This window comes from Notothenia coriiceps, unplaced genomic scaffold (genome assembly GCF_000735185.1).
Source record: "Notothenia coriiceps isolate Sejong01 unplaced genomic scaffold, NC01 NC01_scaffold00016825, whole genome shotgun sequence".
In the NCBI taxonomy this organism is placed as follows: Eukaryota; Metazoa; Chordata; class Actinopteri; order Perciformes; family Nototheniidae; genus Notothenia; species Notothenia coriiceps.
In genome coordinates, this window is record NW_011349526.1 from 196,637 (window position 1) to 218,052 (window position 21,416).

At 39.6% G+C, this 21,416-nt stretch overlaps 1 protein-coding gene across 2 annotated transcripts in view; it reads left to right on the forward strand.

Moving 5' to 3' along the window:
- LOC104949846 (E3 SUMO-protein ligase PIAS1-like) overlaps positions 1 to 21,416 on the forward strand; it is a 54,938-nt gene that overhangs the window by 16,366 nt on the left and 17,156 nt on the right. For both annotated transcript variants that reach the window (XM_010776275.1, XM_010776276.1), the window contains exon 2: positions 11,266 to 11,749. In XM_010776275.1, the coding sequence (XP_010774577.1) occupies positions 11,266 to 11,749 (484 nt within the window). The remainder of the gene's footprint in view (positions 1 to 11,265; positions 11,750 to 21,416) is intronic.

Below are 21,416 nucleotides of genomic sequence, written 5' to 3' on the forward strand. Positions count from 1 at the left end.
TATTATAGCAGCTATCGGATGGAATCAATACATGGGCTGCAAAGGTTGTCATGTCCGACTATCACAAGTAGAATCATAAAGAAAAATACGCCAGTAAAATCATGTGCCTGTAGAAAACGGCTTATGCCACAATAGGATAGCAATAGCAAGTAGTCAGTTTACCTTCGGTTGCTAGGCTAACATCACCCATTTTATACCAGAGACACTTTAATAACAGCGTTGTGATGCCAAACAGCTTCAATTCAGACTGACACACATTCACTTAAGGGGAATTGGGGATATGTATCAGCTGCTTGTGTGACAGTCAGACAGTGAATACTTTAGAGAGGCCGCTCTAAAGTATTAGCTAGCCCGGAGCTAACGGGAGAATAAACTCCAGTGGAGGAGCAGCACTGCAGCGGTCGGTAAATGCCGCTGAAACACATTTAATAAACAATGAACCAGGGCACTCTGGAGAAAAGTATAAGCTTGGAGAAGTCGCTATTTTATTTAATCTGACTTCGTATGATTAAAAGCAACACGATCATCGACCCAACGCAGTCCCCCGTTGTTGTTGTTGTTGTTGTTGTGAGCGCCGTTGGGGAGCAAATCCGCGATGTAAACGGTGACGTCATGAAGCAGCAGCAGCGGCTGCACCAGTCGGGCTCTGGGCGGTGTGAACAGAACAGAAAAGGGAAACCGGAGCTGAACCAGAAAAGCTCTAGCATAGAGCTAGAGCGGGAAAAGCGCAGGTGTGAAAGCCGCAAGAGAGATATGAGACTGCAGATACCACTGTGTCAGTTGAGCTCAAATTCTCTTGCGGCTTTCACACCTGCGCTTTTCCCGCTCTAGCTCTATGCTAGAGCTTTTCNAAAATGCATTGGTACGGTCTGTTGATCTGTCTAACCTTTCTACATATTGCCTTGACAATATGAGCAAAGAAAAGGACATGTATTTCCTCTTGCAAATATCTAAACGCAACAGCTAAATGCACCAGAGGACCTTTGACAACGATGTATGTTAGAATGAAAAATAGGAGCTTAAAAAGTGAATTTCTCTTGTAAATATAATGTTGTTGTTTAAAGAGTAACTCACTGTATCCCATGAGTTCNGAGTTACTCTTTAAACAACAACATTATATTTACAAGAGAAATTCACTTTTTAAGCTCCTATTTTTCATTCTAACATACATCGTTGTCAAAGGTCCTCTGGTGCATTTAGCTGTCCTTTTCTTTGCTCATATTGTCAAGGCAATATGTAGAAAGGTTAGACAGATCAACAGACCATACCAATGCATTTTAGGGTTTAATAGAACAACATAAAGTGTGACAAAGCTTCTCTTGGTCACTTTCAGCCATCAACCCATTGATTCTGTCTGTTCAGGGTTATATACAGCTGATCTGAGTTTATAAGAACACCAAGAGCAAACTAATAAAAACAAAAATGTGCAAAGACGCTTGATATGAGATGCATTGTGGGACATGTAGTTTATGGACAACGTGCTTCTGTAAAGCGTTATGTAACCATATAAGAATAATCATTTTAATAATAATACATGACACTTAGAGTGGCAAAGTCCCGCCCTTCTACTTCCGACCCATGGGACCTTATTTCGGAAAAAGTTTGTATTGAAGTCAATGGGGAGAGAAAGATTATCTTTCGATCCCGTTTGAAATGTGCCACGAATTACACATATGATGTTTGTCAATCTTAAAAAATAATTTCCATGTAAAAAAGGTCACAGTTTGTCGTAAAACCGTTGAAATATAAGACTAAGAAAAATACGCAACTAGAAAGACTACTTCGTCTCATTCTGAAAGAAAGAAGTGAAATGTGCCAACGTGACGGCCGTCTTGGTGTGTGGTGCGAGACGGGAGATGTAGTTCATTGAGGGGTTTCACACAAAAGAAAGTGTTAGTTCACAGTTTTATGATACATTTAAAAAAATGTTACTTTCAAAATTATATTTGAAATTGATAAACATCATATGTGTAATTCGTGGCACAATTTAAACGGGATCGAAAGATAATCTTTCTCTCGCCATTGACTTCAATACATACTTTTTCCGAAATAAGGTCACATGGAGGTCCCCCGGAAAGGGAGGGACTTCGCCTCTCTATTAAAAAACATTTAGCAGAGTCTCATCGCTACAATATGAACAATATGTTCACACTAAAACCGGAACAAACAGGATATATTGTATTATCTTACCCCCCCGTTTACTCATTTATAAATAGTGCAACCTGTTATTGGCTAGATAGACGTTTACAATGGGACACAATGAACCTACTGCTCTACAACAATGTGTGATGTGCCAACTGCAGGCAAAGTATAGTAAAGATGGCCAAAACTGCCCCGAAATACAAGAATGCATCTTTAGATTTAGCAGTCTTTGGATGAAAGAAGTCTTGTGGTCCTCACAAGAAAAAAAGAAGGCCTAATAGCTGCTTCTTATCAAGTATTCAAGTTGTAATGTAAAGATAGACATTTAGAAGATCAGCAGAGATGGAAATGTGTCTGTTGGAGCTCCTTGATATCAAGATATGCAAGTTGGGCGCCATTTAGGCCAACACTGTTTTCTCCGTTTTGGGCCAGTTTGAACACAGTCAGCACAGATGTTTTGGGAAAAGGAAGCAACATGTCTCTGCAAGCATTAGAAAGAAACAGCATGAGGTACAAACAACACTGCATCTAAAAGCTTTGAGTCGGAGGGGTTATGGGACTTCTCATGACCCAGAGATAAAAGATGTTAACTTTATGTTCAGTCAATTTCTTTTGAGTTTGATTTTTGTGAAAAATGATGCTTTGCAAGGACCAACGCAGATTTAATCTTTTAGTGCTCTGTGGAGTCCAACATGGTTTTCATTCCATCCTCTTCCCTCTGTGTTTGATCACATGATTTGATTAAAACCTCTTGTAAAGATTAGTTTAGTTAGCTTTTGGTAAAAGACAGTTGCATAGCTTTAGCAGAGACGACTGCTCCATCTGATTGTAGTATATTTACCATAATTCATCACTTTTGCTATTCATACAGACTAAATATTTAACTTATTGGTATCTCTTGATAAGATCTGATATATAAATGATTGTCCAATTGCCCAACCCTAGTCTTGAGGAGTTGCTGCTTTTGTTTTCCAAAACAATTATCTGTAGACACAACGCACTGCCACAATCCCAGCTGTAATGTTACTTCTACCTTTATACTCATTGTCACTCATACACTTCATTTTGCACACTGGCTGACATTATGCACAGTATGTAAGCGCTGAGTACGTTTTGGCTACTAATTCATTTGAGTGAAATAAAACATCATTTTTGTTCCATTCAGTAGAGGTCGCCTAAATAAAATGAAACCCTGGCAGTAACAACAAAACACAGATTTAATGATAATAACATTTCAAACGTTAATACTAACCATTAGGCATTTGACCAGTTAATCAGTTACCTGTTACATCCGTAAGCCACACAAGCGTTGACAAGTGTTTCCTTTTATTCTGAATAACTAATGAAGCCCGTCTTACTTAATCACTAACTGGTCAAACACCAGAAACCTCATTATAGGACTGTTACAGAGAAACAGTGCTGCTGAAGCAGAAGATGCATCTTGTTAGAGTATAGTGGTAGAACTATAGGTGTATGCAGGTAGATTTTGGGTAGAGTTTTCACCATCTAAATAATTATATCCATGGTCCAACATTAACATATCAATCATTTAGACTGAGAATTATTTAGTGTCTTCTGAGTTTGACTTTGTGTTAATAAATGTGCATATTTATAACTTCCCAACTATGCAAAATATGAAATGTTGTCTTGTCAGTTAAGGACACCAACCTCTGATATATTGGCGTCTCTTGTTCTCTGCCGCTAGATTTGATCCGATTGTAACTCTTTTAATAGAAATGTCAAATGTACTATCTTTGGAGGGTTCTGGTAGCGTGTGTCTATTTTGAAATACATTTCGGTGCAGTGGTTTACTTCCCTGAGGACATTTCATAATCCTGGGTTTTGTAAGTTTCATTTTTAGCAGCATAGGTTAGTCAAAGTGTTTTTTATGGGCATTTCCAATCTGACGAGTATACCATTGTGGTGGACACGGTGAATCCTCAGCTTTTCTTAGCCAACCAAAATGGTCTCATTGAGAGATTGTTTATTGGCGCAAAATGTCACAGGCTGGGAGTTTTAAGTCAGAAACTTCCTCTCAGGCTATAAAAACCCCCACTGGTCTGCTTGCTGTTTGTGTGTGTAGAAACCCCCCCGTTACCCCCAGCTATTCTCTTTGTGTTTTATCCCCTCTCTCCTTCCTTTGTTCCAGCTTCTTTTCCCACCTACATGTCAAATTATTCCAGTCAAACAACCCAATAGAGCACGAAAACCTGGCTTTTCAGTGCACTCCAGTCATGATAGTGTTTATTGTGAATAAAACAAAAAGGCATATTTCATGTAATCAAGTTAAGAGGATTTTGACTTTCATGTTGTCACGAGATCAGTAAGCAGCATCTGCCACACTGGCTATATGAACATTGTGGCACTACAAGGTCTTTGATATTACTTTGAAGCATTCTGTTGTTTTTATTCGAAGGCTTTGATCTGTGTCACGTCTAAACCAGGCACAAATTAGTGTTTCCCTTCCTCATAAGCTTCACTAATAAGTCCATGAGAATATAATGCAATAATATGCAATTCATTCCTTACTCTGCGACTGTTTTAGTAATGTTCTTAAATGTTCACCTCCCTAGATGTGAGGATTTGCAGACTTTCTTTGTGTCATTTGACAGTACACTGAATGAATGTTGGTGTTAATGTTAAAGCTGTGGGGTTCTCCGTCAGAACTTCTGTCAGATGGTTGAATGTCTTCAGAAACTTCCCCTCCTCAATTCTGTTGTCTGGGAAGATGGAGAAGGAGCAGAACTGGCTAATGGAGAGGAGGACAAAAGTGGAGATACTCAGTGTGAGGTGTTAATCTCTTACTCCTTCTTCACCAGCTCCACTGTGTGTGTGTGTGTGTGTGTGTGTGTGTGTGTGTGTGTGTGTGTGTGTGTGTGTGTGTGTGTGTGTGTGTGTGTGTGTGTGTGTGTGAGCCGACTCGCGAGTAACCACCAAAAATGGGTGGCACAGCGACATCTTTGAGAGGTGAGACCGAGCACGTTTCGTCAACAACAAACCACAGGGTCAAAATGCAAGCGGTGAAGGTAAGTGTTAAAAAGTAGTAACAAGGGTGTTACAATAGTTAGTATCTTTAATTATAGATATATACAAGGGGGTATGATATAACGTACGAATGATGGCAAATATATGAAAATATGATGAGAATCGTAGTAATAGTGTGACAAGTATGACGAGTGTCCGACGGACACATATGAAATCAATAAGGATGGAGTGACAAATAAATTTTTTTAATATAATTTTAAGTTAGTAAGTGTAAGTAAGATGAAAGATTAAGACATCTAACACATGTAATGAAAAGTGTATAATGACGATAACAACGTAGGACCAATGCTTCGATGTGTGACGTGAAGGCAACAGACGTCGAAGTAATTAAGGCGAGTTGTGGTGGGGAGTATAAGCTTAGTTGAACTCGCTTTGTGTGTACATAAAAGTAATGCATGAAGGAGATTGTTAATTGTGTACACACGCGTAGAGAAATAGTTTACGTTTGGGCTCAGTTGCGGCTGGAGCCCACCGCATACTGTAATTGCGAACGCAACGTTAGGGTGCGGTTTTTGGCTCGTCTTCCGCTTCGTCTTCGTCTTCTTCTTCGTCGTCTTCTTCTTCTTTCTTTCCTTCTTCTGTCTTCCTTGCGGCTGAGCCGTCGACAGGCTGAAGTCCGCTCGAAAAACTCTGGAGGGGCCGACGCTCAGCCGGATAAGAGCAGATGGAAGCGCGCTCGCGGCTTGCGCAGAGTTTGTTCGTGATAGGAGCGAGAGAAGAGAACGAGTACTCTCGGCCTGTGTGCGACAGAAAATGTTCTATATCTGTGTTATACGGACAGACATTGTGATGGGGGCGCGGAAAAAAATTAATTTGCATAGGGTAAAACTTAGAAAGTCTCTGATGGTAAATCAGAGTAAAATTTCGAAGAGAGAGCTGGCGCTCTTATTGCTGTGTATAAATTGTTTTGGGTTATCTTCAAAGAACATTCAAAATCAAGAAACAGTGAGCATCGAGCCCCACGCCCCCACGATCTCTGACCTCGTTACAACTACGCTGGAGTGCATCGGCCTCTATACCGGACGTAAAATGTTATTTGAAGGCAACCCGGTGCAGCGGAATTCGTTTTGTTTATAGGCGTTTAGCTTATTGTTTACGTTATAAACTCGTGTGTGTGTGTGTGTGGTGTGTGTGTGTTGTGTGTGTGTGTGTGTGTNGTGAACAGAACAGAAAAGGGAAACCGGAGCTGAACCAGAAAAGCTCTAGCATGGAGCTAGAGCGGGAAAAGCGCAGGTGTGAAAGCCGCAAGAGAGATATGAGACTGCAGATACCACTGTGTCAGTTGAGCTCAAATTGAACACGACCAACTATAGAGAGGCGAAGTCACGCCCATCTACTTCCGACCCATGGGACCTTATTTCGGAAAAATTATGTATTGAAGTCAATGGGGAGAGAAAGATTATCNAAGGGCAGATTAATGGTTATCAAAGTACAAATATCCAAAATCAGTTCAGTAACGGTTTTCAAGGGGACAATATTTACTCAAATTGATGGGTTTGGATGATGGGGGAAACTCGTGTCACAGGCTCTTTAAGGCACACCTTGATATGATTATTATAATTACTAATGAGACATTGGAGACTAAATGAAAAACAGGTATAAAATACTATGACAGTAACAAAAAAGTTGTTAAAAATAACAAGAATAGAGTTTAAAAGGGGAGTGATTTGTAAAATATCCAAAAAGAAAAATCTGCTTACAGTTCTGTTTCAAATGGGTGTTGAAAGATGTACCCATAGATCTCCTCATGTTGCTCTCAAAGTGCACCAGATTGATGCTTTTAACTTCAATATTTAAAACAAAATCTTCCCGGGGGAGCATGCCCCCGGACCCCCCTAGAGGAGGTTAGGTCCCCCCCACTTAAATCATGTTCACATGGATACTAAATACATTTGCACACATCTTGTGTCCATATCTTTCTGTTTTGGTGGTCATGCCACACCGTGCACATGCATGCATGCGCGAGTCATGGTAAGATATCTGGATTAAGAGGTTGCTTTTTCTTTGCACAGAATGAAAGAAAGGCCAAATTAATGGGCTGTGATTTTAGTTTTTTTAAGCAGAGGTTGAGTTCAATAATTTGTACGGCCCTCGGAGGATGTTGTACAAATTCAAAGGAAAAAGGTTCCCCACCCCTGCTGTAAATAATAATAAAAACCCTTGATTTATAACTTAACATCTCTGTCTCCTATTGATCTGAGTATATTATAAAGAATAGCCAGTTAATTGAAGCATTGTAGCACAGGCCTTTGTCAGATGGTATATTACGCTGTTTTTTTCTGCTTCGAATAGTTCTCTCTTTTTTCACCATACCTGTGTTTGCATCACTAGAAGAAGGACAGGTCTATGTCCTGATTAGTAATTGTGTTACATATATTGCGTGTGTGGATATCTGACAGCTGTGCACAACATGCAGTGTGTGGTGTGTAAACAGCAGCCTCTGCTCTGTAGCTGTAGAGAAGTGTGCAGCTTGTTTGAGGCCCAGGTTGTCTGAAGTCTCTTCTCCGTGCAGGAATCTAACAGCGGCTTGGAGATCACCCAAATATGTATCTGCAACAATATTGGCATTTAATTCATTTTGTATATAATCTTCATCAAACCTGTCAAAAATCACAGTTTTCCCACATCTTAGATTGATGCATGTCTTATACATATAGTAAACTGTATATAGGTGCGTTTTAGACGGTTGGAAACAACACATTTGTAGGCATCTCCTTGGCCTTGGTGTTTGTGATCGACATAAAAGCAGAATCTGGGACAATATCTACATCATAAGCTGTGAGAAAGTGCTTTAAGACTAAGACCCTTTTCTTTGGTTAGTGTTTGATTACCGCAGAGCGCCATCTTCTGTTTGCAATATGCTTTTGTAATTATCAGAATCTTCTGAAGACATTTAGCTGATTTAGTGTTGCTAAACAGAGTTCCTCCACATTTTGTCATTGGAAAAGACAACATTATAATCATGCCTGTTGGTAATTCATCTCTCCTACCATCCTGTGATACTGACCGTTGAGCGGCCCGACCAAGCAAGGAGGCAGAGGCAGAACATCCAAAAATACAACCCGGTGTGGGCATTTATTAAAACATTACACACAGCCTCAATCCTGCTGCTGCTGTTTCACGTGAGCCCAGCCTGCAGCCACCAGGATCTCACACACACACACACCAGCCTCTCAACAGACAGGGAAACAGAGCCTAAATACACACACAACTTAATCAACCAATTAGACACAGGTGGGGGGAAGCAATTAGACACAGGTGAGGGGGGAGGAGACAACACAGGGCACAAGGTGCAAACAATCGGATAATCAGCAGGAGGGAACACAGAGACGACTGGAAACAACAGACAAGATGAGGTGTGAACACTTATATAATTAATGCCATTTAATAAATAGCAGCGTCTCGTCGTTACACATCCAGAAACAATTTAACTATAACTTTCTAATCGCACCTTTTAATTAATGAGAAAAAAGAAATATTTCCCAATAATTTTCTTGAACATTTCCTCTTTTGCATTGGATTTTCGTGTTGTTTGTTAACTGAAGCACAAATGTGTTTTCTGCTATTGCATAACCTTTGGAGGAAGATAAATGTGCAAAACAATTTTTACCATAGCCTGCTACATTTTGGGGGTTTCAGTTCTTTTCAAAACGATCGTTCTGTGGTGGGACCAGAATGAAAGTCTTTCTCACACCTGGGCCCCAACGCTGAAAATGGAAGTAGTTAGTTAGTTTTGGTACTGGAAGATGTATTGGTTATACTTTTTACATTTAGACAATACAACAAAGTAAGACAGCAGAAGTTATAGTTTTTCCTCATGAACATTGAAAATAAATAACAGCTCTAAAAACATTTGAAAGATTATGAAATGGTGCTTTAAAGAAATCAAAAAGCCACTGTGATAGAAAAAGTTATGCTTCTTCAATTTGATAACAAATGTTTGATTATTATTTGATAATGCGTTCGTCATATCGGTTCGATGTACTCCTCTGGATGAATGATTTCAAACAGCAGATGGTAAAAGAGTTAAAAAAAGAACCTGCTTTTGATCAATGTTTGATATATAACTATATCATATTCAAATCAGTTCTAGCTATGCAAAAGAAGCAATTCTGCATCTAAGTGTTTTTGTTTTGCTACTTGCCATGCTAAGGTCCCAACAAATTGCCTACATCGCTCACAGTATATGTGTCATGTACAATGCCAACTAATTCAACACTTCAGTGTAACCCAAAAGGAATATGCATGGTTATATGAAACAACAACAAAAAGTTTAAAGGTTTCATCCTATGTATGGACACCACTGCACACATATAGTGTACACAACAATTATAACTGTGTGTATAATTAATTACCCGGAAACTGACACACTGGGCACCAACAGCCCTGTGTGTGTGTCATTTGTGGGGCGTGTGTTTATGTGCGTCTGCGCTTTTCTATCCCTGCCCTGTCATTAAAGGAGATGAAGGGAGGATGTTTGTCCAAGACATTCTTACAGGCTACCCAGTGTGTGTGCGCGGATCCCAATGTTGATGCATTCAGTATGTGTGTCCAGGTTTTTAGTTTGAGTAACGCGGTTAAGATTTTTTTATGGTCTGTGTCAAGGCTATCATTTGCCATAATGCTATCCACCTGCTCCATGTTGGCTAGTGAGGGCTGCTAGGGAATGAGCCAATGCTTTCTTTCTTGGTTCATTTCGACACACACTTCAACTAAAATATCTTGTGCGTTACACTTTTTATTTGGTATGCTTAATCTGTTTTTTTAATGGCTAGGCTCTGTATTTTGTTTCAACCAAATAATAGTGTTAAACAATACAATTAAAGAAAGTGTTGTTTATTTTTCTTTGGTCGCTGACTGAACCTTGATACTTGAACTAAGACTTACAATTAAACTGAGTGTGGGTTTCTTCTCATCTTCACTTTTTAGTTTTAGTCAGTTTTGCTTCTTTGGCTTTACCATGAGTGATGATTCAATCTATAGGAATCTGAGAAAAATAATGTTTCCCCAATCTCAAGCTCTCCTTCAGGCCAGCTTGGTAACTTAAAATACTCCGACACAGACAAACGTGCTTACAGTGTCCGTGGCGTGTGTTCAGTATTTGGACAGGTGCTGATCCAGCTGACAGATTCTCACACAAATGTATTGAAATGAGGCTGTTCTAAAATGAGACTTGGTGTGAGAATGGTGTTCATTCCAGTGCAATAAAAAGCTTTCCTGCCAGAAAAGCTTTCAATGTGTGTGTGTTTTTAAACATCTGTATGGCAAACTGCCAGCTGTGTCAAGCTTCTATGTCTATAGGGAGAGACTTAGCATATAATTAGTATTTCTTAGAGCAGGTAGAGCCCGATAACGACATATAGTATAATATATATAATGTAATATTAATGCAAACCATCTCATTAGGAATTTGAAAATTCAGTCCATTTATTTCCATACCTGGACGGCCTGACAGTGGCGGGGGGGGGGAGGGACTTGTGAAGAAGCTGAATGCCTTCTTCCTCACTATCTGCTCTAACTCTTCCCTGAGACTGCTCCAAGACACACAGAGTACGGCTACACTCACACAAAGTAGTAGAAGGCAGGCTCTGGCCTCTCGTAAATCTGAGTGTGTTGCGTTGCACTCGCATACTGTGCTCTGACTGGACAGTTGTTTTCTGACGTAGCCACCATACTACGCACAGGGATATAATTCATTTCCTGTCGCACTGATGTAGAAAACATTGTGTTGAATATCTTTGATAATTCTAACGCGTTCTAACCCCCCACCATAACTCTGTGCTTCTGATTCTCTTGCCGGTTCATTCCTGCTTTCCTTAAATGGACATTTGTGTCAGATTGAACTTCTCCAAACTAGTAGTATAGCAGCAGCTGGATAACCTTTTTTCAAATCTCTGTGAATCAGCTGTCTTTATGAAAAGTGTATGTAGACTCTAACCACCTTTTGTATTTCTGGCTGCACTGGTGGTCTCTACACATCCATTACTGACTAATTCAATGACTGTTGTGTTGTACATTTTTGCATCCTATATTAATCTCATCTCAAAAGTAAATTCCTCATCTTCTTTGTCCTCACAGCAAATGGTGATGAGCCTGCGAGTGTCGGAGCTGCAGGTGCTGCTGGGATACGCTGGGCGCAACAAACACGGGCGCAAACACGAGCTTCTGACTAAGGCGCTGCACCTGCTGAAGGCCGGCTGCAGCCCCGCTGTGCACATGAAGGTCAAAGAGCTCTACCGACGACGTTTCCCGGCCAAAATGGTGTCCCATTCAGAGCTGGCCATGCCCGGGCCGCACCACCCGGCCTCAGCTGGTGTGGTGGGAGGCGGGGGCGCCGCACTGCCCTCCGGCCTGACACAGCTGGCTTACGAGGGTCACGGCGGAGCCCCGTCGCCCGCTGCCTTACTGCCCCTCTCGCTGCTGGGCCCCGGGAAGCACGAGCTGACGGGGCTGACGCACCACCTATCCGGCTCCACGCTGCACCCGGTCCACCCGGACGTGAAGCTGCAGAGGCTGCCCTTCTACGACCTGCTGGATGAGCTCATCAAGCCCACCAGTCTAGGTGAGGGCTCCAGTGTGTTCTGTGTGTGAGCTTGACTTATAGGGAACAATGGTAGATGGATACTTTTCAATCAATATGTATGCATCATATTTTAACCATTTATCATTGCACTTAATTTGTGGCGGCTCAATTCCCATTTAAATTTGAGTCGCAGAAAGGCTAAGCTCGGCTTTATGCTGCGATGCGTTTTCAATGAGAAAGTCCATGCTGAAGGTCGAAAGGTTGAATATATTTAATAAACAAAATCAAACACACAATAACTTAGAAGGACCAAAACGGTCAACAGAAAAATGTCAGCGCAAGCTCACCCTCTGTCATCCGCACCTGACATGTAACAGGTGACCTATATACACAAACCACACCCATGTGACGATTGCCGGAAGTGCTCAACAAATACAAATAAAAGTGACGTAAACAAATAATAATAATAATAATACAAATAACAAACTCAGGCTAAGTAGCATTTTGGCTCCTACATAATTAGTATAAGTCTTGAATGCAGTGTTTCTTAGTTAACAAGAATGTTGGTTCTGTCTCAATAAGACTTTTTTATATTTTTTTAAAGTTTAGGGTTTTTTTATAGCTTCATGATGCCAGCAGACTTGACATGGCTGCTTTGTAAGCCGAATAGTATTCTTAGAAATGCATTCAAACACTTTGCAAACAAAAACATTAACTGCAGCTGAGCGTGAACATTAGTGCACAGCCTCCCTCTCTCTCTCCGTATGTTTCCGGTCTATATCCTCACCGTCAATTCACTGAGTGTGAAAATGCTGAAAATATGATCTGCAAGGTTGTGGATATTTATGTCATTATATCAATCTAATAATCATGGCAGCAGCCTCAGAAAACATTGATATTTGTGTTTCCGCTCTGCTGGAGAGGCTCCCTGTTAGTGTCTGTGTTGTGCTGCGTGCTAATGCTCTGACAGGGCACAGAAATGTTACTGCAACAATATCATTTACAATATTGTTGTTTCCCCACAAGAGTTCAGAGTAAACTGATGCAACAGTTGGTTCATTAGAGGTGTAAGTGAAAATATTTTTAAATAGAAGAGGATGATTTTGCCAACCACATTGTGTAACCTAATAGTGGTTTTACTTGCTTGGCTTGTTATTTCCATTAATGAGCAGCAGAGAAGAAACCAACATTTACTGGCTTATCATATAAATACTTAGTTTACTTTTTTATAGATGCGTAGTACATTTAAGAGCGACGTTTGGACACTGAACACTTGCCAGTATGCATCATAGGTGAATACTGGTTTTTATTTTTGATATTTATATTGTTAAGGACTGCTATGCTGGAATTAACTTTGGGTGGGACAAGCAACTGCCACATGATGAATTGTCCTATTTTAATCGAACATACATTTTTCCTGCAGTGAGACCAATTTGACATCAGTGTGGAGCCACTGAATATTAATGAATCTCTGCATGGAGACCATCAACAACATATGTTGACATTACTCTATTTATCTACAGCGAATTCACGTCTCCTAGGAAACTACATTAAGTGATAAATGAGAGACACTCCCCGTCAATCTGTAGCTGAGAGAATAGTTCTGCACCGGCTCTGCAGGAACTAAACTTTCTTGCTCCGATGTGGCAACACACCGCTGTAGTGACACCAAAATAAGATCCTAAATAAGTTCAAAATGTAATACTTTACATACGGTTTTGTCTCTCCTTTTGTGCTTGATTGTGCTTACAACATTTTTTATATTCACAAACAATTTTAGCAAGTAAAGAAGTTAATCATAAACTTCAGATTATAACTGTACGAATAACTTAAAGCCTCAGAAATCTTTCTATAAAATTAAAGATGTAATAACAAAACACACTGTGGTATTATTTACTAAGAGTTAAACTGTCGGAACGATCAGATTTGATTGACGGTAGAACCCTAAGCAAACAACTCACAAACTGTCATCAGACTTTCATTCAGATATTGCGAAATCCACGTCAAACCAAGAACAAGTAAGCAGATCAAACTCAAATCCTTCATTAAATATACTTAAACCTTTCCAACTTAAAAATGCTTTGACGCAAATCACTGCAGTGATTCCAAATATCCATATCAAATATTTTTTTTAATTAACGTCTTAATCTCGCACTTGTCTTTATATTAGATGTACATCCAGTACCCAGCCCACTTTGAGCACAAACACACTCTGTGGGCTCTGGGATATATTGCAAATAAATGGAAATGTCTTGATTTTCCTACATTAGCATTTTAATGGAGTATGGGACCATCTTGTGATTAATTTGCCTGAAGATGCATGTACAAACACAGCGCCTGCAGCTCTGCCATCACCCCATCTTTCTCCTCTTCCCCTTCCTCACTCCATCCATTTCCTGCACATGTACCATTACTCTCTCCCTCCCTCTCTCACCCACCCTGCCTTCCATTCTCTCTCGGACTTGACGGCCATCCTTGGTTCAAATTTGCATGCAAAGTGATGAAATCATACAGACCTACACCTGTGCCTGCAAAACACACCCTCCCCTCATTCAAATCTGAATCGCACACACTGAAACACACACACTCACACACTTCTGCACACACAGTACTTTTCAAAACACAGACATACTTTCCAATAAATAATGCATGCTGATCGCATTGTTCCCGCAGAAGCAGAGCGAACGAAAGAAAGACTGAGAGGAGGAACTCGCCCATCGTATCACTAAGCTTAAAAAAGAATTGACTTTAATAAAATCCCTCTTTATCCTTCCTAATAATGAAGAGCAGTAATGAAACCCCTTGATTCATTTGAATGTGCCCCTCATGGGCAGAGATGTTCTCCTCTTGCTATAACACTGCTGTAGTACTCTCTTTCACACACTCTTTCACACACTCCCCCCCCCGTCCTTTGCTTGGTTACTTTTCTATGATCTTCTGATTACTGCTCTATAACACTCCCTCTCTCCCCGTCTCTCCACCATTGACTCTCCTGTTGTGTTGCCTCCAGTTTCTCTCTCCCTTCCCCCACTTGCTTGCTGATATCATTTCTTTTTGCTGGAGAAAGCTGATGTGTTGGCCCTGTATGTGCTTAACCACAATTCTGACAGGGTTTTTACAAAACTGCATGTGCACAACAGACTTTAGACGCTGCAGTGAGAGAAGATATTATGACATGTCCTTGCATCTAAAATCTAAACCATAACTCTGAGGAAGTCTGTTTCCACAGCTGAACTGCAGGCTATTCATACAGTTCACATGTGAAATGGAATAGAAAATGGCTTTATGTTTGTAGACAATTTGGCATAAAAGAAATGATGAGAAGACGGTCCTGGAGCAAAACAGTATGCCCTGGCAAAATGGTCAATTATAAAAATGACAGAAGCTCTGTTTCTTCAACCTCCAGATTCCTCTCATGTTGACATGTTGGAATGTTCTGTATAAATACCTTTTGCCTACAGTATTGCACGCATGCAGAGTAAGAAGAAAACCGTGCTCTCGCTGCAGAGCCATTTCTCTCACTGCGACGCCACTCATGGAGCTGAAGCAGCGTATATCATTAATAAACTTAAAAAACATTGTAGAGGGGGAAAATGTGGAATCGGATCTATAGTATCTGAAGAATCGCCATGCATGTGAACATGTTTTCAAATGTTCTGCCTTATTTCTCACAGTAACCTGGTGTCTTGTGTGTGTGTAATTGTAGTTATTATCTCTCTCACACCATCCTCCCACCCTCCCTGTCATTATCCCTCCCTCCCTCCCCCCCCTTCATCCCTCGCAGTCTTGTGCTCTCTGCTGAGTCTTATCAGTTTGTGGGATGAAGGTTAGCCGGCCTCCAGTCGAGCCTTGCCAGTCTAAACTGGGCAGTGGTCTCGGCTGCACCGGCTACTGCTTCATTACCATGGCGACATCACTGGTTGAACTCTCCATCATTATCCATCCTCCATAGAGAACTATGGCTCTGTGCTCATTATGGATATCATTGTGGAGGGCATGAATTATACATGATGTAATCACCATATCTTCAGGAAAAGGATGCCAGCCTATTTTCTGTTTGATGAGCATTTGGTGCATAATGGATTTTTATAAGGGACGATTGCTGCGATATTCACACAATGGAAGAAAATCAGAAATCTGTCTAATCAAGTGTTTGGAAAAAGATGTCAGACCATGATTTTATTTTTTTTATGTCGAACTTTAATAACCTTTTTGAAAACTAGACATTAGCGTTTTAATGGTTGATATCCTATCCACTGAAAATGTTTTCTCTTACTCCTATTCCCCTTAAAATGTCTGACCTTGACTATTTACACTTGATCTGAGATTGAAATGTACCCAGGTCGAACTAGATCAGGAATGTCACAAATTCAAAAGCCAATCACTGTTAGATCTGCAAATGCAACAATTAGCATTAGCATAATGATATCTAGGCAAACATAGTAATGGGCAGTTTTGGATGTAAACCTGACCCTCAAGCTTCCTTCCACCATCCACCCAAAAATCCGCTGAATATCATTGTTTATGTTTTACATCCTCTAACACTGTCTGTCACTGCCAGTTACAAGTGAACATGCTAACAAAGAAGATACACAAATCAATGATGCTAACTACACTACACATTCTGATACTCTGCTAGTACCTAATTTTGCAGGGCCATTTTGAGTTTGGGTTATTTTTCCTCCCATTTATTGAACCTGTGATGCCAGTGCTACCATAACACCCCAAACATTTTACAAGAAAGATATTCCCCAATAATGCTAAATATCGCTTACTTTGTTCTTTAATGTTAGGCAGCGGTGTGTGTTGCCTCTCCGCTGCAGGACCCTCACAGGTTTTCTATTCCGGTCAGGGAGTATCTTATCTTCAGCTCTACATACAGTTAACTGGTGTCATGATGAAGCACACTGCCATCTGCCTGTCAGTTACACTCTGAACACAACATTTACTATTATCTCTCATGCCTTATACAAACTCTTACACTGACACAACCGGTTTGCCTTTACATTGGGGGATTTGATCAACTTACCAGTATTTTCATTATCAATGAATCCGTCTATTATTTTTTTCTTCATTGATAGATTCATAGTTTTGCTTTCTCATTGCATGTTTTATCTAATTAAAAGTATAAAACTCAATTGTATTCAATTTGCTAGAAAATATGGCAAAACAAAAACATTAAATCAACATATTTTGAGACACAGGACATTTATAAGATATGGAAAAAGCAATGTATTGATGTTTAAAATAGTTGAAGATGTATTTTATATCCTTGAATTAAAAGACCATTCTAATAATGCGTACAGACCTATTTTGGAGTACCCCATTATTTATTTTTTAGTGCAAAATAAAGTGAAAGTTTCTTGAAACTTTATGGATCTGAATAATTATTTGATATTAAGTTAAACGAACACCAGCTATGTGTCATTTAAAATATGTCTAATAAAATAAAAAAATGTTTAATGCTATTTGCATTTAGTTATGTTGTATATATTGATTATTGCCCCAGTGCCACACAATTACTGAATTAATAGATTATGAATACATTTAATAATCAGTGTTTTTAATAATTCTCCAAACCTGAATTATATATTATTTTTATAAATGTTATGTGTTCTCAGAAATAACACAACATAACGTAAACCCACGGAAAAAGCTTATGTTGTCCTTGTGTTCATCCAACTGCATGCTTGAACACCGCTGGCTATTTTTGTGCACCAGTCAAAGGTTTTTTTTTAAGTTCACATTTTTAATATTTCTTAAAGTCAGACCTTGAACTTACTACCTTGAAAGTGGCTGCAAAGGGGTTAACACCTAGGACAAAGATCGAGATTAATCCAAGACGTTATCATATCTATCCATAACAAAGAATGATATGTTGTATTTTATAAATATAACAATTTAAAAAGTTGTCAATAAACCAAACCAGGACAGATAACACTATGTTTAGGTTGTCAATAAAGATTAGCTTTTTTCTAATAGCATAAATGGGATCATATTTCTTTGATTTGTGATCCTTTCTACTTCGCTGTGCTAATAAAACTCATTCAGGAGTTCAGAAGCAGAGTCCTTCACTTGACATGAAGGATTTTATTTATTTTTAGAAAGTGCTGTGATTTAAAAAAAAACGTGAGCCTTTATATGAAGGAAATAATTAAGTACAATCAAACTTCAATGATTAACCACTGAGTGAATACAACATTTAAGATCCGTCTCATTATGAAGGATTCTGCTATAAATAAAAGAAATACATGTACGGTAATCAACCCCATTGTAGAGTAACCATGCACCAGGCCAATCAGGAGTGTTGCTGTTTTGATTATTTAATTTCATTGTGTCACAAAGTAGGATGTCAGAAATTGCGATCTAGAAATTCAGGTTTCCTTAAAGGCAGTCATCCTCCCTGCTGGAGTGTCACTGAGCAAGCACTCCTAATCTAGGTAGATCTTGTTTTGGAAATCCTTAGGCGCTTTCACACCAAGTACTTTTCCCAGGAATAGTTCCCGGAACTTTTATTTCCCCGGAACTATCTAGTAAATCGTGTTCACACCGGAATAAGTCCCTAAGGGAGGATTACCCAAATGAAGCAAGCCCCCAGGAAGTGGGCCGGACTCTGAGGAAAATATTCGTTGTGTCCAAACGGCGGTACTACAACTTCCGTATCAGTCCGTGATGTCCCTAGGCCCAGAAAGACTTTTTCCCATTGACTAACATTGGGAAAGAGTGGTCTGTAAATCGTTGGATAATTATTTTTTAACCAAATAAACTACCTATATGAACATTTGTATAGCCCTTATCAAAAACATTAGGTCCTCAAGTTGTAAAATGTGCTTATAACGTTATTCTGAGAGTTATTTTCCTCGGCATTATGAATGCGCGTCTGACAGTGGGAGTTCGGGGGACGGGGCTTAAGGGGCAACTCAACTGCGCATGCTCTATGAGCACACATATGGGTACTTCTACTCCGACAGCCAGGCATGACGGGTAATCTGCGACGTTTCGCTCTCTCAAAAGTTGGGCCATTTTGTCCTCATGCGCCAATGAGCAGCTCTCATAGGAAAGAACGAGACCCCGCCTCCCACGCTGTATCCAGGTCTTATTAATCCATGGTCTATAGCAACATTAGCATCTGTTCATATCTGTCAGCTTTCATGAACATCTGTCCGCTGTTTAGCTTCCAAATGAGATAACATAAGTACTAAAGATAAATACAGAAGCTCTTCACAGGAGAGGAGAACCGTTGTTTTCTAAATTAAGTTATTAATGACATCTGTCCTCATAAATTATTTTGGAGTTAGCGACTACACCTGTCTGCAGTTTGAAAATGTTAAATATTTTAAAAACAGGTAGATACAGAACTTACACCTACAGGTTTAATGACAACTATAGAGTCATCTGGACAAGTAGGTAATGCTAAGCTAAGAGAATGCTAATGAAACGTACGATAAAAGACTACAATTCCCAACGTGACAGACTACAAAGAAGAGCATTACGAGACACAGTTCAACTTTTGTTTGCTTATCATTTTACCTCTTGTTTTGACTCTTGTTTTGACTCTTGTTTTGACTCTTGTTTTTTCTATTGTTTTGTCTCTTGTTTTACCTCTTGTTTTGTCTCTTGTTTTGCCTCTTGTTTTGCCTCTTGTTTTGCCTCTTGTTTTGCCTCTTGTTTTGTCTCTTATTTTGTCTCTTGTTTTGTCTCTTGTTTTGCCTCTTGTTTTGACTCTTGTTTTGTCTCTTGTTTTGCCTCTTGTTTTGCCTCTTGTTTTGACTCTTGTTTTGACTCTTGTTTTGACTCTTGTTTTGCCTCTTGTTTTGCCTCTTGTTTTACCTCTTGTTTTACCTCTTGTTTTGACTCTTGTTTTGACTCTTGTTTTGACTCTTGTTTTACCTCTTGTTTTGACCTCTTGTTTTGACTCTTGTTTTGCCTCTTGTTTTGCCTCTTGTTTTGTCTCTTGTTTTGCCTCTTGTTTTGTCTCTTGTTTTGACTCTTGTTTTGACTCTTGTTTTGACTCTTGTTTTGCCTCTTGTTTTGACTCTTGTTTTGCTCTTGTTTTGCCTCTTGTTTTGACTCTTGTTTTGCCTCTTGTTTTGCCTCTTGTTTTGCCTCTTGTTTTGACTCTTGTTTTGTCTCTTGTTTTGACTCTTGTTTGCTCTTGTTTGCATCTTGTTTTGACTCTTGTTTTGACTCTTGTTTTGCCTCTTGTTTTGACTCTTGTTTTACCTCTTGCTTTACCTCTTGTTTTGACCTCTCGTTAAGGCATATTTTCTTTGTTGAATGCATGTGGAAACAACTTCATTATATTCTGATTAACCCATGAACATCAAGCCAGACAAATCACTGTAAAACTGTAAATGTCTGTGTTCAAAAGGCTTCTTTAGTGTTTGAATCTGCGTGTTGTTGTTGTTGTTGTTGTTGTAAATGTTAGCTTGTTTCCTGCGAGGGTTAAATCTGTAAAATCTGCAGCTCACCTTCTTGATGGCTTGGCACTTGGAGATCTCCGAGTGTCCGATCATCTTGTCTGGAGAGCAGATCTTAATGAAGGGGAACTCTGAGTCCTCTGCAATCTGAGCCGCCAACGCAGTCTTCCCACTGTGGGGGGGGCCTGAGAGAGGGGGGACGACAGGTTAGTGTGTGTGTGTGTGTGTGTGTGTGTGTGTGTGTGTGTGTGTGTGTGTGTGTGTGTGTGTGTGTGTGTGTGTGTGTGTGAGGAGTTTACCCTCCAGCAGCACGGCCACCAGAGGAGTGCGGTCACTGTTCTTGGTCTGTTGCACCAGCAGCTCTCCGTCGTCCAGCACGTGAGTCACGGGGTCTCCCCACTTGATGATGCCGTTCATGATGTAGTTGGAGTAATCCTCCTGGTTCGTACCAAACGCCTGGAAGAAGAGCAGGAGGGTCAGAAACAGGAACTTTATGTGTTATTTTATATTAGAGACATCTCCCTGTTCCCCCCGGCTCTCCAGAATGGAAGTATTCATCACATACAGAGCATCAACTAGTTCCTGAACAGTGTCCTTCACATGCTGATATCCAAGAGAGGGAGTTCCACAGTCACAAGATGGAGGAATACCAGGTCTTGTAGGTAATCATACATCCTGTCATGTTCAAAATACTGAGTTTTTCAACAAAAAAAATCTGACTTTTTCCAAAATATTGACTTTTTCTCAAAATTCAGATTTTCTCTCAAAACTGACTTTTTCTCAAAATTCTGATGTTCTCAAAATCTCAAAATTGTGATCTTGTTCCCCCTCAAAATTATGATTTTTTTCAAAAAAATTCAAAATTATGATTTTTTTCTAAAAAGTATGATTTTTTCTCAAAATTATGATTTTTTCTCAAAATATTGATTTTTTTTCCTTAAAATTGTGACTTACACTCAAAACTCAGATTTTCTCTCAAAACACAGATTCTCTCAATTTTTTTTTAACTTTTCCAAAGAATTCGGACTTCCTCTCAAAATTCTGAATTTTTATCCAAATCTCAACATTTTGAATTTTTCCTCAAAATATTTCCTCAAAAATTATGAATTTTCCCTAAAAAATTGGGAATATTTCCTCAAATTATGAATTTTTCCTCAAAATCTCAAAATTATGATTCTTTGTTAAAATATCAACATTCTGACTTTTTCTCAAAATCTCAAAATTCGGACTTTTTTCCTCAAAATCTCAAAATTCGGACTTTTCCAACTATACAATGTTTACTTCCC